General features: G+C 43.0%; 1 protein-coding gene across 1 annotated transcript in view; it reads right to left on the reverse strand.

Annotated features, from left to right (window-relative positions):
• The window catches only part of LOC142257609 (fibrinogen-like protein 1), a 28,503-nt gene extending 12,849 nt beyond the window's left edge, over positions 1–15,654 (reverse strand). Inside the window, exons 1-2 of the mRNA XM_075329747.1 lie at positions 15,607–15,654; positions 14,286–14,488 (exon numbers count right to left, since the gene is read on the reverse strand). Coding sequence (XP_075185862.1) covers positions 14,286–14,488; positions 15,607–15,654 — 251 coding nt within the window. The remainder of the gene's footprint in view (positions 1–14,285; positions 14,489–15,606) is intronic.
• Positions 15,655–15,847: the final 193 nt, after the last annotated feature.

Here is a 15,847-nt window from a genome sequence, read left to right on the forward strand (position 1 = left end):
TGGGTAACCTGCGGACCCATGAATACCGCCTTAAGAGCATCAAGAAAGTCTTGATGTCTCAGAGTAACCACATCAGAGCGCTCCCATAGGGGAGTCGCCCATTCTAAGGCTTTGTCCTGAAGTAAGGAGATGATAAAGCCTACTCTGGACCTCTCCGTAGAGAAGCGAGAAGAGTTGACCTCTAGGTGTATCTGACACTGACTAATGAAACCACGACATGATCTGGCATCGCCAGAATATCTGTTTGGCAGAGCAAGTCGAGGATCATGTGCAGATGTCACCATGGTCTGAGGTTTATCCTCTATACTCTTGAGCCGTGACTCAAGTACTTGTATGTAACGGTGTAACTGCTGATATTCTGCCATAACTGCCAGACCCTTGGCTCAGTCCTAATGTTACGGGGGGCTGTCTGATAATAACCGAAAGGAGTATCAGACAGTCAGGGTCCACCGTGCAAAGACTTTGCTGCAGACTATGGCAGAGTGCAATACCTCTGTTAACTCACAGAAGGATATAATAAGAAAGTAAAGCAATTCCTCCCTTACTTGGAGGGTGTTTGGAATGATCTCTGTTAATAATCACAGAGACAAAGGCAATGTGTGCGAAATGGCACCTACCTAGGTCCGCTCTTCTAGTGGTGCAAAAGAGACGAACAGCAGCGTAAGCCGCACAAAGCTCCTACCTGCGTTCGCTCCACTAGTGTGCGAGGACACGAACCACTAGATATGGCACCTGCCTAGGTCCGCTCTTCTAGTGGTGCAAAAGAGACGAACAGCAGCGTAAGCCGCACAAAGCTCCTACCTCTGTTCGCTCCCCTAGTGTGCGAGGATACGAACAACTGCCAGACGCAGTATAAGGAACGTTACCCTAGCGGCAACGTCCACCTACGAGTAGAATCACAAGGCCCAGCCAGACCATGTGCCTCAGGCACCTGCCTATGTCCGCTCCCCTAAGAGGTAAGGATACGGACAGCAGCCGAAGCTGTAAGGTATAAGAACGCTACCCTGCCGGTAGCGCTCACCTAGCATAGACAGAGGAATGCCTAGAGGAACGCGCACAGAGCGTCTACTCATATGCATGAACCAAGAGGACTGAGCACCATGCGGCGTGTGTCAGGGTCTTATATAGACTCTGTGCCTCATCCAAGATGGAGGACACCAGAGCCAATCCGCTGCCAGAACGACAGGAGTGACGTCATGCTGGCCTATCACCGAGCAAGACGTCACAAGCACATGACCAGCGACCAATCGGCATAGAAGGTGTCAGAGACATGTGACCTCGTGTCAGCGATGATGTCACCCGCACATGTGCAATGGCTCCAAGATTGGACTTAGTCTCCAGCGCTCGCACATGTGCAGTAGCAAGAAATCTGGACTTAGTCTCCAGCGCTCGCACATGTGCAGTAGCAAGAAATCTGGACTTAGTCTCCAGCGCTCGCACATGTGCAGTAGCAAGAAATCTGGACATAGTCTCCAGTGCTCGCAGCAACCGTAACACTCAGAGTATAAGAGACATTTTAATCAATTGGGACGCTTTAGATCCAAGCTGAATTATACTTGGAGCAAATCATGTGAATCTGGCCAAAACAAATTTTGGGACATTCATTCACCTGTAAATGACCCCCAAAAAAAACACTTACATTTTTTGGAATATATTGTTTTATTTTATATATAAATTTGATCATCTGAGAAATAGTTTTATCATTTTTTATAAATTCTTTTAAAATCAATTTCATAAATAAAATATGCAAATTGAATTTCCAAAATTTTGGATTTACAAAGCCATTATTTTAGGCACCACTTCACATTTAAAGTGACTTTAAGAGACCTAGGTGACAGAAAATACCAAAAAGTGTCACCATTCTGAAAATGGCACCCATAAAACTGCTCAAAACCACATCCAAGAAGTGTATTAACCCTTCAAGTACTTCATAGAAACTAAAGCAATGTTAGGAAAAAATGAAAATTTTACTTTATCCCACAAAAATGTTACTTTTGACCCAAATTTTGAACTTTCACAAGGGTAACAAGACAAAATGCACCATACTATTTGTTGTGCAATTTCTTCTGAGGGCGCCGATACTTCACATGTTGTGGAAATCTACTGTTTGGGTGCACAACAGGGCTCGGAAGGAAGGAGCACCATTTGACTTTTTGAATGCAAAATTAGCTGGAGTCATTAGCGGATGTCATGTCACGTTTCGAGAGTCCCTGAGGGGCCTAAACAATGGAGCTCCCACACAAGTGGCCCCATTTTGGAAATGAGACCCCTCAGAAAATATATCTAGTTGGTTGGTGAGCACCTTGAGCCCTCAGGTACTTCACAGAAATTTTCATTTTCACAGGGGTAACAGGACAAAATGGACTATAAAATTTGTTGTGCTATTTGTCTTGATACTCTATATGTGGTCAAAAACTACTTTTGAGGCATAGTGCGAAAGAGAAGGGAAAAAGCGCCATATTTGAGTTCAGATATAATTGGAATGGCTTGTGGGTGCCATATCACATTGGCAAAGCTCCTCATGTGCCTAAAAAGTGGAGCTCCCCCACAAGTGACCCCATTTTGAAAAGTAGACACCTCAAGGAATTTATCTAGATGTTTGGTGAGCACCTTGAACCCCCAGATGCTTCACAGAATTTTATAACGTTGAGCTGTGAAACTGAAAAAGTACATTTTTAAAAACAAAAATGTTGCTTTAACCCCAAATTTTTCAAATTCATAAATGTAACGGGAGATTAAATATATATTATATATAAATCATTAGGTGGCTTAATTCGTCCGGTCAGTACAATTACATCAATATTAGGATTATATTTTTTTTAGCTTTGGCTACTACTCTGTTTTTCCAAAAATAAGACCTCCCCAAAAAAAAAGCCCTAGCAGGAATTTTCAGCAGTTTTGGTGTAAGGCCTAAATATGAGCCCTACCCCGTAAATAAGCTCTAGTAACAATTCAAATGAAGTGTCCAAGCAGCAAAAAAAATTTAAGAATACCGCAGGAGACGTCAATATAGAAAGCAGACACCCCCAAATGAGAGAAGAAAGAAGGCAGAAGACCCCACAATCATACTCACTAGACGCCGAACAGGAGGACCTGCAGCGTAACGCACACATACACACATAAGATCACACACGCATATACATCAGATCGCGCACACAATCAGATCGAACACACAATCACACATCAGAGTGCACACATATACACACACTCACTATTTCCGCGATGCTGATTGCTTCTGGCCGGCAGTGGAACCTGGGACACAATGTGGTGGAATGCATACAGGACCCGCGGTGGAACGCATCGACGTGTTCCACTGCCGAGTCCTCCATGTGTTCCACTGCAGGTCCTCACGCTCCATTGCAGTGCGTCCCATCTTCATCTGCTGGCTGTAAGAAAGCGGTATCACCAGATGTGGTGCATTTGTGTGCGCAATCTGATGAGTCTGTGTGTGTATGAGTTTGAGTGTGTGTGTGCCATCCGATGTATGTGAATCCCTGCCAGAAGCAGAGGAGGACTGCGTGGAGCATACCTGCTTGGAGCGCCCACTGAAGATCGCAGGAGAACCTAGGAATGATGCAGATGTCCGAGGGTCTGGTGAGTATGATTCTACTGGGAAGAGGGGTCTGCTTTTTTGAGGAAGCAAAGTTACCCCAACTATATTTCCCCGAAAATAAGACCTACCCAAAAATAATCTCTAGAGCTTTTTTTAGGGCAAAAAAAATTGAAAGACGATGTCTTAGTTTTGGAAAAACACAGTATCACACTAAAACACACTTCTTTTTGCACAACAAATAATTTTTGAAGGATATAGCTTTTTTATTTTTCTGCTGACCGAGTCAGTCATGTGAAGGCTTGCTTTTGCGAGATGAGCTGGAGTTTTTATTGGTACCATTTTGGACCACATAATATTTTTTGATCATTTTCTATTTCACTTTTTGTGAGGCAGAATGATGAAGAAAAAGCAATTCAGGAAGTGTTTTTTTTTTTTATGCCATTCATCATGCTGTAAAAGGGATAAGACCGTGATAACCCAGTGCAATGCTTGATTACTACAGTGGATTATATCTGCCAGTGCTGTACACACAGCACTGACAGTTCGCTTCACACTAGATGTATCTGACATGGTCTGTGAGGCTCTCTGTAGCTAAGTAGCCCGGGGTTATCATGATGATGACCCAGGGTTACCATGGCAGAGATCGGGTCCCTGTGATTGCATTACAGGGACTCAATCACCTTAGAGAGGTAAGCGATCTTCTCTCATATTCCTCAAAGCTGCAATCACAATCATTCACAATCAAGTTAAACTGCCGGGAGCAGCGCATGTTACCGATTCCTGGCAGTGAGAGACTGGTCTCAACTACAAGATAAGCTGGAGACCCGGCGGAAATCGCTGTGATACAGAGAAGGAACTCCCACGATTGCCATGTGACGAACGTCGCCGACTTTCATGACGTACCCCAACATCGCAAAGAGGCTAAAGAATTAAGAAATATATTACAACTTATAGCACTCGCGGGCAGTGTCCGCTGTTCTCCCCTGCCAGTCTGTTTTGCATTTTTCATGATTATTGTACTTGTTTTTTATGTATACCCCTTTTCACTTGTAAAGTGCTATGGAATAAATGGTGCTGTAGTAATAAATAATAAGAATAACAACAATAATAACTTTCCCAGAATTCCCATCCATTCAGTATAATTACCCAACCAAAATCTTTTCGTCTAGACTTGTTTATGTCTGGCATCACAAAAAAAAAAACCAACATGCCAAAAAGCATGCTGAACCTTTCAAAGTTATATAACACTAATGCAGACTGGAAAAGCGAGTACGTGAAACAATGCACAATTTCACCTCCAGAATCATGTCTGGTATGAGGTCTTTTGATCTGATGACCTTTTCCATGAGACTTTTCATCAGCTGTTACTAGCTGCCATGGCTGCAGCATGTGCCCAAACAAACACATTCAAAGATGAAAATAAAAACATTTACAGAATAAAAGTCTTAAGCGGGCTTTACACGCTACGATATCGCTAGCAATTGCTAGCGATATCGTACGCAAAAGCACCCGCCCCCGTCGTGCATGCGATTTCGTGTGATCGCTGCCGCAGCGAACATTATCGCTACGGCAGCGTCACACGCACCTACCTTGTCGGCGGCTTCGCTGTGACTGCCGAACAATCCCTCCTTCAAGGGGGAGGGACGTTCGGCATCACAGCGACGTCACCGCGACGTCACTAAGCAGCCGGCCAATCAAAGCGGAGGGGCGGAGATGAGCGGGACGTAACATCCCGCCCACCTCCTTCCTTCCGCATTGCGGCCGGTCAGGTAAGGAGACGTTCCTCGCTCCTGCGGTGTCACACATAGCGATGTGTGCTGACGCAGGAGCGACGAACCACATCGATAATCAACCATTACCGATTTTTGGTTTTGGGACGACCTCTCCATGGTGAACGATTTTCACCATTTTTGAGGTCGCTTAAGGTCACTGGTAAGTGTCACACGCTGCGATATCGTTAATGACACCGGATGTGCGTCACTAACAACGTGACCCCGATGATAAAACATTAACGATATCGTAGCGTGTAAAGCCCCCTTAAGACCCAATCCATTAAGACCGGTTACTTTTTAAAATGAAAAAAAAAAAATACATTCTCCAAATTTTCTTTTCTTCGGTCAGTGTTTTTGAACATAAGGTGTATTTGGAAGAAGCAATGGATTTTATTAGGCATACATAAATAGTCCCTTTTTGAGGAGTAGCAATAGGTCTGGTGTTTAGAAAGTAAAGCAATGTAGTCTCCTTAGCCAACAAAAATGTATACCTATTTGGGAACAGCTTCAGGATTTTTGGTATAAGAGTATTTACCCTGTGCAAAGTAGGATTCATTCACAGTGGTAGCAGAACAGTATGGTACATCAATGACCAGCAGGAGATTTCTGGCTGTATAGGAGTAATAGTAACATCAGCAGTACATTATAGAACATGATGGACAGGCAGGAGATTTCTGGCTTAGTAGGAGTACCAACAGCGCAGTATGGAACACGATGGTCAGGAAAAAGCTTTCTGGCTTAGTAGGAGTATCAGCAGCACAGTATGAAACACGATGGACAGGCATTAGATTTTTGGCTTAGTAGGAGTACCAACAGTATAGTACAGTCATATGAAAAAGTTTGGGCACTCCTATTAATGTTAACCTTTTTTCTTTATAACAATTTGGGTTTTTGAAACAGCTATTTCAGTTTCATATATCTAATAACTGATGGACTCAGTAATATTTCTGAATTGAAATGAGGTTTATTGTACTAACAGAAAATGTGCAATCTGCATTTAAACTAAATTTGACTGGTGCATAAGTATGGGCACCTCAACATAAAAGTGACATTAATATTTTGCAGATCCTCCTTTTACAAAAATCACAGCCTCTAGTCGCTTTCTGTAGCTTTTATTGAGTTCCTGGACCCTGGATGAAGGTATTTTTGACCATTCATGTTTACAAAACAATTACAGTTCAGTTAAGTTTGATGGTCGCCGAGCATTGACAGCACGCTTCAAATCATCCCACATATTTTCAATGATATTCAGGTCTGGGGACTGGGATGGCCATTCCAGAACATTGTAATTGTTCCTCTGCATGAATGCCTGAGTAGATTTGGAGCGGTGTTTTGGATCATTGTCTTGCTGAAATATCCATCCCCTGCGTAACTTCAACTTTGTCCCTGATTCTTGCACATTATTGTCAAGAATCTGCTGATACTGAGTTGAATCCATGCGACCCTCAACTTTAACAAGATTCCCGATGCCGGCATTGGCCACACAGCCCCAAAGCATGATGGAACCTCCACCAAATTTTACTGTGGGTAGCAAGTGCTTTTCTTGGAATGCCATGTTTCTTTGCCTCCATGCATAACGCCTTTTTGTATGACCAAACAACTCAATCTTTGTTTCATCAGTCCACAGGACCTTCTTCCAAAATGTAACTGGCTTGTCCAAATGTTCTTTTGCATACCTCAGGCGACTGTGTTTGTGGCGTGCTTGCAGAAACGGCTTCTTTCGCATCACTCTCCCATACAGCTTCTCCTTGTGCAAAGTGCGCTGTATTGTTGACCGATGCACATTGACACCATCTGCAGCAAGATGATGCTGCAGGTCTTTGGAGGTGGTCTGTGGATTGTCCTTGACTGTTCTCACCATTCTTCTTCTCTGCCTTTCTGATATTTTTCTTAGCCTGACACTTCTGGGCTTACCAAGAACTGTACTTGTGTTCTTCCATTTCCTTACTATGTTCCTCACAGTGGAAACTGACAGTTTAAATCTCTGAGACAACTTTTTGTATCCTTCCCCTGAACAATTATGTTGAATAATCTTTGTATTCAGATCATTTGAGAGTTGTTTTGAGGAACCCATGATGCCACTCTTCGTAGGAGATTCAAATAGGAGAACTACTTGGAAGTGGCCACCTTAAATACCTTTTCTCATGATTGGATACACCTGCCTATAAAGTTCAAAGCTCAATGAGGTTACAAAACCAATTTAGTGCTTCAGTAAGTCAGTAAAAAGTAGTTAGGAGTGTTCAAAACAAGAAATTGATAAGGGTGCCCATACTTATGCACCTGTCAAATTTAGTTTAAATGCAGATTGCACATTTTCTGTTAGTACAATAAACCTCATTTCAATCCAGAAATATTACTCAGTCCATCAGTTATTAGATATATGAAACTCAACTAGCTGTTGCAAAACCCCTAATTGTTATAAAAAAAAAGGTTAACGTTAAAAGGGGTGCCCAAACGTTTTCATATGACTGTATGGAACACGATGGACAGGCAGGAGATTTTTAGCTTAATAGGAGTATCAGCAGCACAGTATGGAACATGATGAACAGGCAGGAGATTTCTGGCTTAGTAGGAGTACCAACAGCATAGTATAGAACAGGATGGACAGGCAGGAAATTTCTAGCTTAATAGGAGTATCAACAGCACAGTATGGAACATGGTGGACAGGCAGGAGATTTCTGGCTTAGTAGGAGTATCAACAGCACAGTATGGAACACAATGGACAGGCAGGAGATATCTGGCTTAGTAGGAGTATCAACAGCACAGTATGGAACACAATGGACAGGCAGGAGATATCTGGCTTAGTAGGAGTATCAGCAGCACAGTATGGAACACAATGGACAGGTAGGAGATTTCTGGCTTAGTAGGCGTACCAGCAGCACAGTATGGAACATGATGAACAGGCAAAGAATGAGAGTGGCATCATTGATCTGGTGATAGCCAGTCCTCATTGTTAGCAACAGCAGATATAATCATTTGCATAGGACTGATTTATTTTCCTAAGTATGACATGTTTCTCATTTGTGGACACACAGTCTTGTCAGCTTTGGTGTCATGATGCCACCTGATATGCTGAAAACATTTTATTTATGCAATGGAGATTGGACAGACAATACACCAGTAAACCTGATCAGCTCCTGCAACTGGTCCAATATGCTGAACTAGAAGTCAAAGGGTACTTGCCAGAAAAAAAGCACAGTCCCCAGGTACAAGTTCATGGCATCAGCTTTTGCAACACTCCACTTCCTTTAACTCCTTTGCAACATACGACGTACCTTTATATCATATGTCATATCCCTGACTTTGATGAATTCTTGCACGTCAAGCCTGAATATTTCCCGGCTGATGATGGCTAAACTCAGCCATCACCTACCTTTAACAGGCAGTGGATGGTGTCATTCAAGTGCGTAGCTTGTGGCTTGTCCTGCAAAAAAAGTCCTCATATGGTTATGTCGACAAAAAAATAGTTTATGCTAATCAGGGATGAACAAATCTTCTGAAGTTCATTTTGGGTGGACTTGATTTGATTCCAATAAAATTAAGTCTAAATCAGCCCTGATTTCTGGTTTCTACACCTCAAAGCATCATAATACGATAAGAGGTGGTATAACAAAATAAAAATACTGTAAAGCACATTATGTACTCCCGTCCCAAATCCTAATCTGGCTCGTCAGCATAACTTCCCTGTAGTTCAGCTTCCCAGCTCTCCGCATTAATGATCACTTTGTGACTTCTCCACATTGCCTGAAGAACCCGAAGACCAAAGTGAAGGACCAAGGAAATGAATACTGGCAGATGTGATGCAAGACGTCATGAAAGAAGATCTAGAAAATGTTGGACCACTGACCACCATTTTTTGGGCTCTTTTTAATATATACCTTTTAAATAACTAAGATTATGACACTAGTTTCCCATATTCTACTATTCCTCTGTGTCTTCTGCATGAAACTACCCAAAGCTTCCTTGGATTTCTTAAGTTCCAGTCTAGATTGTTTCTATCTTTATGTCTGCCATCGTGAAAAAGCCAAAGAAGTATAAAAAAAAGATGTTGATCATTTCGAAGTGAGATAAAACTAACACAAAATACAATACACAAAGCAGACCAGAAAAGCAACTACGTGGGACAGTGCACATCAGCTTCCTTCCATCTGGAGAAGACTGACTGGTATGAGGTCTTTTGTTCTGATGACCTTTTGTAGGAGACCTTTATCAGCTGTTCCAAGATTCCATGGCTGCAAGACATGTATAAAGACACATGCTCCTATAATATATTGTAGATTGATTTATTACTTCCAATGTAGTGGAATAATACAATCATTTTGATGACTTTTCAAGTATTCGGCGAGTTTCCATGTTGGCTACCAAACAGAAAGTCTTGGTATCAGTTATAAATCAGATGCACTAATCACCAGGTATTAAACAACCACCAGTTTGCTTCAAATTGGTCACTGTGCTCCAATACCACATATTTTGTAACAATTAGGATGTCAAAACATACATCATGTCATGAAGTTGCAAGTCCGGGCCAAAAATGCCAGGAGCACAAGTGATGACTGTCACGGTCTAATACACTGAGGACATCGAACCAAGGCAACACAAGGCAAACTGTCTGATGTGTCAGATTTGTGCGGCTCTGATCCAGAATCCTGTTTTCCAGGGTAGTCAGTCTTCACTTATGCGGTCAAAATCTTCTGGCCTGGGATGTCTCTATTAAATAATGGCTTGTGAGGCCAAGTCACTGGGTCTCATGCAATATCATGATGTTCTTCATGCCATATTGCATCGAAAGCTAACCAAAACATATTTAGAAACATTTGCCTAACACTAGAACTACTGAGGTAGTCATTTTGACTACTTTGCATGTATTTCTATATACAGTGTAGGTGTCACGAGTCCAGTAGTTCTAGTGTTAAGAAGGAGATTGTAATGACTATGACTATGACTACTTATGTACAGTATATTAAAAAGTGAGTACACCCCTTACATTTTTATAAATATTTTATTATATCTATTAATGGGACAACGTGAAGGTATGACATTTTTATACAATGTACAGTAGTAAGTATACAGCTTATATAACAGTGTATATTTGGTGTCCTCTAAATAACTGAACCCACAGCCATTAATGTATAAACCGCTGGCAACAAAAGAGAGTACCGCCCTAAAAGAAAATGTCCAAATCGTTCCTAATGTGTCAATATTTTGTGTGACCATAATAATTTCCCAGCCCGGCCTTAACTCTCTTGGGCATGGAGTTCACTAGAGTTTCGTAGAAGCCGCTGGATACACTTCCCTCCTCCATGACGACATCCCGGAGCTGGTGGATGTTAGAGACCTTGTGCTCCTCTATCATCCATTTGAGGAGACCACACAGATGCTCCATAGGGTTTAGGTCTGGAGACGCTTGGCCAGTCCAGCACCTTTACCCTCAAGTTTCTTTAGCAAGGCAGTGGACATCTTGGGGGTGTTTGTGGTCATTATCATGTTGGACTATGAAGAGAGGGGAACATGCTCTGCTTCAGTATGTCACAGGACATGTTGGCTTTCATGGTTCCCTCAATGAACTGTAGCTTTCCACAGCCGATAGCACTCATGCAGCCTCAACTATGACACTCCCACAGCCATGCTTGACTGTAGGCAGGACACATGTCTTTATACTCTTCACCTGGTTGCCTCCACACATACTTCACAACATCTGAACCAAATAAGTTTATCTTGGTCTCATAAGACCACATGACATGACTTCAGTAATCCAAGTCCTTAGTTTGCTTGTTTTCAGCAAACTGCAGCTTTCTGGTGCACTATCTTTAAACAGGCTTCCTTCTGAGACAAAGAAAAGAGGCATGCAGACAAATGTGGTGCCGTTTGGAATGTATGGTCTGAGCACTGACAAGAGGACCCCCCACTCCTTTAACCACTAGAGTAATGCTGGCAGCACTCATACATCTATTGTGAAAAGATGACCTCTGAATATGAAGCTGAGCATGTGCACTCAACATTTTCCGTTAATTATGGCGAGTTATGTTCTGAGAGGATTCGGTCTTGTTAAATGTATTGACTTGGCCACCATGCTGCAGCTCCATTTCAAGGTGTTGGCAATCTTCCTATAGCCTAGGCCATCTTTATGTAGCGCAACATGTATTTTTTCAGCTCTTCAATAATTCTTTGTCATGAGGGGCCATGTTGAACTTCCAGTGACCAGTATGAGAGCGATAACACCAAATGTATCAGAACTACTCCCCATTTTCACTTGAGACCTTGTAACACTAATGAGTCAGATGACACCGGGGAGGGAAAATGGCTAATTGGGCACAATGTGGCCATTTTCACTTAGGGGTGTACTCACTTTTCTTGCCAGCGGTTAAGACATAAATGGCTGTATGTTGAGTTATTTTGAGGGCTCCAAATGTACCCTGATATACAAGCTGCACATTGACACTGTACATTGTATCAAGGTGTAAGATACTCAGTGTTGTCTCATGAAAATATATAATAAAATATGTACAAATATGTGAGGGGTGTACTCACTTTTGTGATATACTGTATGTTGCTTGGTTACTAGAATGATGAGGACCAGGTAAATTTTCACATATTAACAGGTGATGCCACTTCATGTAGTGAAGGATGAATGGCCACCACTTATTCCCTTTCTGAAGATTCTGCATACTACAATAGTACTGTATTCTGGCATTGGAGTTAATAATTTCTACACTTACATTGGCTACACATAGTCTCCCTCAGCAATGTTTGCAACATTTTTGTCAGCGATAGAGCTTTTCCTGGGTTTTACAGCTTTTGAATCTTCGCAACCAGCAGCTGGGGCATCACATGCTCCCGAGTTTACCACAGTCAAAGCAGATCTGCCTCGGAAAGATTCTGATAGTTTGGCTGCATGTTGGCTTTGTTTTTTGTCTGTGTTGCCACCACATTCTTCTTATGATGACGCTGTTACCTTCTTTTCACCCTGATCTGGTTCCCAAGTCCTGTTGTACATACAATTGTCGTTGTTCATCATCCCTATCACTTTTTCAGTCTATGATGTCATGGACTACTTGTCACCTACTAAATTCAACTCCACCAAAATTGCCAGTTCCTCTGTCACCAACACCTTGGATACAAGTGCTACTACGACCACCACAAACAGTTTTAGTCACCACTAACACAGTTTTAGTCACGCCCTCCATCTTCACTTGATATTTCTCCTCATCCCAGGCCAAATCTTGCCTTCATAGAAAAGTAGGCTCCTTGTTAAAGGTAGGTGAAGAAAGAGATGATAGAATAGAAGCTGTTATGGTAGAAGCATATCAGGAGGAATGGACTGAATGATGACTCAAAGTCACACTGTCAGAGGAAACATCATCCTGTTTGGACTAAGATGAGTGACCCCTCCAGTCCACAATGTCTTCCATTTCTTTTTCTATGAGGGAGAAGTGACGCCCTGGCCTATCAGGTCATCACAGAGTATTGTGCAAGCTTCCCTTCTGCACAGTATCCACCCTCCTTCGTTACGGGTCCTGGTCCTTTGGTGTTGCTAACAGCCAATCAAAATCCTAGGAACACTTTACACTGTACCCACCAGACACTCCATTGGGGGGGCCTGAAGGGAATGGTGCCGCCCATATGGGGGGTTGGAAAGGGAAAAGGGGAAAAGTGACAGTGGATCAGTGGAGAGAATTAAGGGAACCAGGAGAGGAAGGAGGTGCAGGTGACTCTGAGAGAGGGGTCACCGGCCTGGAGCAGGGCTCCTGTAGTTATTAGGTGGCAGACGTTGGTCTATGCCTGGTAGGAGCTGCAACCCCGGTCAAAGGATATTGTGTGAAGGGGGACGGACTGCCGAGGAGGGCAGCCGGCAGCCTTGAGCTATCACTGGGCAGGGGCCAGGGCACGACGGGGTACGTGGACCCTAGGCCAGAAAGTAGCTTCAAGCGTTCCGGTAATTTACCCGACGGGGGTGAAGACTTCAAGTTTCATCCCCAACTCTCTCCAAAATCGGGGTACTAGCACACCGATGGGATAGGACTTTCCCAATACAGTCCAAAGAAATCCGACCCGTGAACCCTGAGAGCAAGCTCACTCCGTTAGCCATACGGGTGAGCGGGACCCGAAGAGTTTTATACCTGAGGGTCCAAATAGAGACAAAGGTGCCAAGGTAAGGGCCACAGGCTAACAGCAACACCAAGGGCACGGAACCAAGCGTGCTCCCTACAAGCTGCAGTGGTGCTCAGAACTCTGGTTTACAAGCTGTCGGTGTTGTTATTCCTGGACTGAGTACATTGGAAATCCCTTTCCTATCCCCCCCACAGCAACCCAAGCACCAACCATCCAACGGGCCCCGGGACACAAACCCCCTACCCACGGAGGGGTTTAACATCTGGCTGCTGCACCATCGTCACCGGGCTCCCCAAAAGCAGCAGTGGTCCCTCACATTACCACGCACCGTGGGTGGCGTCATGAACTTTCTAACTCCCTTGTACATATCCCCCCTCTTCTTTTAATTCGAGTGTCTGCGCGGATCCCCCCGGATCCGGAGACCCCTCGAACCACCGCGGCTCCGGATCCGAGCGGCTCGGCTGCTGGCACGGGGGTGGTACAGAAAAACAGCACAATGGGTTTTATAAAAAAAAAAAAAAAAAAATGGTAAAGAGGATAATAATATGCTCACCTCAGTGGATGAAATGAGGCATGTAAATGACCAGTGCACAAGCTTAAAAAGCTGATATGTAGGAAAAAAGCATGATTAGTGGTTTTCTTGTGTTGTCGGTTAAAGACGATGCTGTGCATTATTACCATTTCAACGTTGCCGGGCTTCATCGTCAGAAATTATGAATGTGGAATTCTTTTTTCCTGAAGAAGCACGGCAGCTTCAAAATGCGTTGAGATAAACCATGTTTTTAAGACCGTCAGCGTAGAACAACCACTAGTCATCCTTCTTTCCTTGTATTTCTTTGGCAATACTTCACCTATTTGATGCCAGGGACAACTGAGGCCTGGCTGCATCTGCTACTACTGCCTGAACAGCTTGTGTAAATTCTACTGCTGCAGCTACTTGCACTTCAGAGTCCACATCCTTACTGGTGGATGATGACCCAGCACTCGTATTTGTTTTTACATTACCACATCCATTGCCACTTTCTGTTTTCAGACTTAATTTAACGAGGCGCAGCTGAGCAGAAATTGGTTATTAAATTACTATACACTAAACTAAAATAGTGGGTTTTTACATTTAAAATACAAATGACAATATGGGGTGCGGCAGTCAGACACGCCACAATGACAGCAGCATGTATTGCTCGGGCTTTTATAGTGGCTACTTTCTTATGAGTGGCTTTGTCAAAGGGCGGATCCCAAGGCATGTAAACCTTTGTCTCTGTCTTACCCAATATTTTTGTACGACAGCCACTCTGTTGATATTCCCAAAACAAAATATAAAATAATTTGTAGTCACAAACTTTGACAGCTTTTCCAAAAAATTATACCAAACTCAATTAATGTAGCATTTATTTGCTCATCACTATTGGTCATTACTCTAACCACAACAATGGAGCACTATTCTCTAAATGGATTAAAATTTAGGAGGTGGGACCTGCACATATTGCTTATTTAACGCATATCCTGTGGGTATGACATAAATGTGTAAGATGGGACATGCCATTCAAAGGGTGTCTATTCTTATTTTAATTATGATTTTTTTCTAATTTAGATGGAAGATTTCCAAATCTATTTTGGTATTCTTTCCATGTTTCATCCACGCTTCATCACCTTTGGCTTTGAACTTTTACACATTTGCTAGTAGAATTCCATCAACCAAGAGTAAAAGAAGTGTAGTTGAAAAATCACACCCAAAAGTGGGCACTTTGAGATTGTCAATAGGGTTGGGCTTACATCTCCTGAATTTAGCTAAAGACGCATTCATATGGCGGTGTATATTTAGTACCAACATCGGAACGCAGTACACAGACATGCTTGTGGCTCTCCTGTCCCAAGTACGACAGCTGCCACGCTCAGGTCAGGAGATCCACCAGCCTGTCTGTGCACAGCAATTTCTCTCCAAATTATACGGCCATCTGACTGAGCGCTGTTACAACTGAGCTCTTCCACTATCATGAAGACGAGCAAAGCAGATAATATGTTAACCGCAAGTTCCTATGCAGACTAGGAGTACCTTAAACCTGACTGTTTGTCCCTACCTGTCCATGTCGCTTAACATTCTAAAGTAACGCACTGGAATGGTGCCTCAAGTCAATGTTGGCCGACCCTGAGCGCCCTAAACTATAAACTTACTTGGCCAAGCTCTTCTCTGTTCTCTACCAGAAAGCTGCCGACAAACATCTCTGCCAGGAAACATAGTGATTGGCAGCTCAAAGTCAGATTTGCCCCACCAACATCTCCCCCTGATAAACCGACTGGTTTGTAGGTGCCCCCCATACAAATTAGAGTTTGGTCAAACCCAACGATCTAGTCTAATGTGTATGGAGGCCTTTACTGTTAGTTTTGAAAAATAAGGACTTACATCTTGTCACTA

Source organism: Anomaloglossus baeobatrachus, chromosome 12, assembly GCF_048569485.1.
Source record: "Anomaloglossus baeobatrachus isolate aAnoBae1 chromosome 12, aAnoBae1.hap1, whole genome shotgun sequence".
Lineage (NCBI taxonomy): Eukaryota > Metazoa > Chordata > Amphibia > Anura > Aromobatidae > Anomaloglossus > Anomaloglossus baeobatrachus.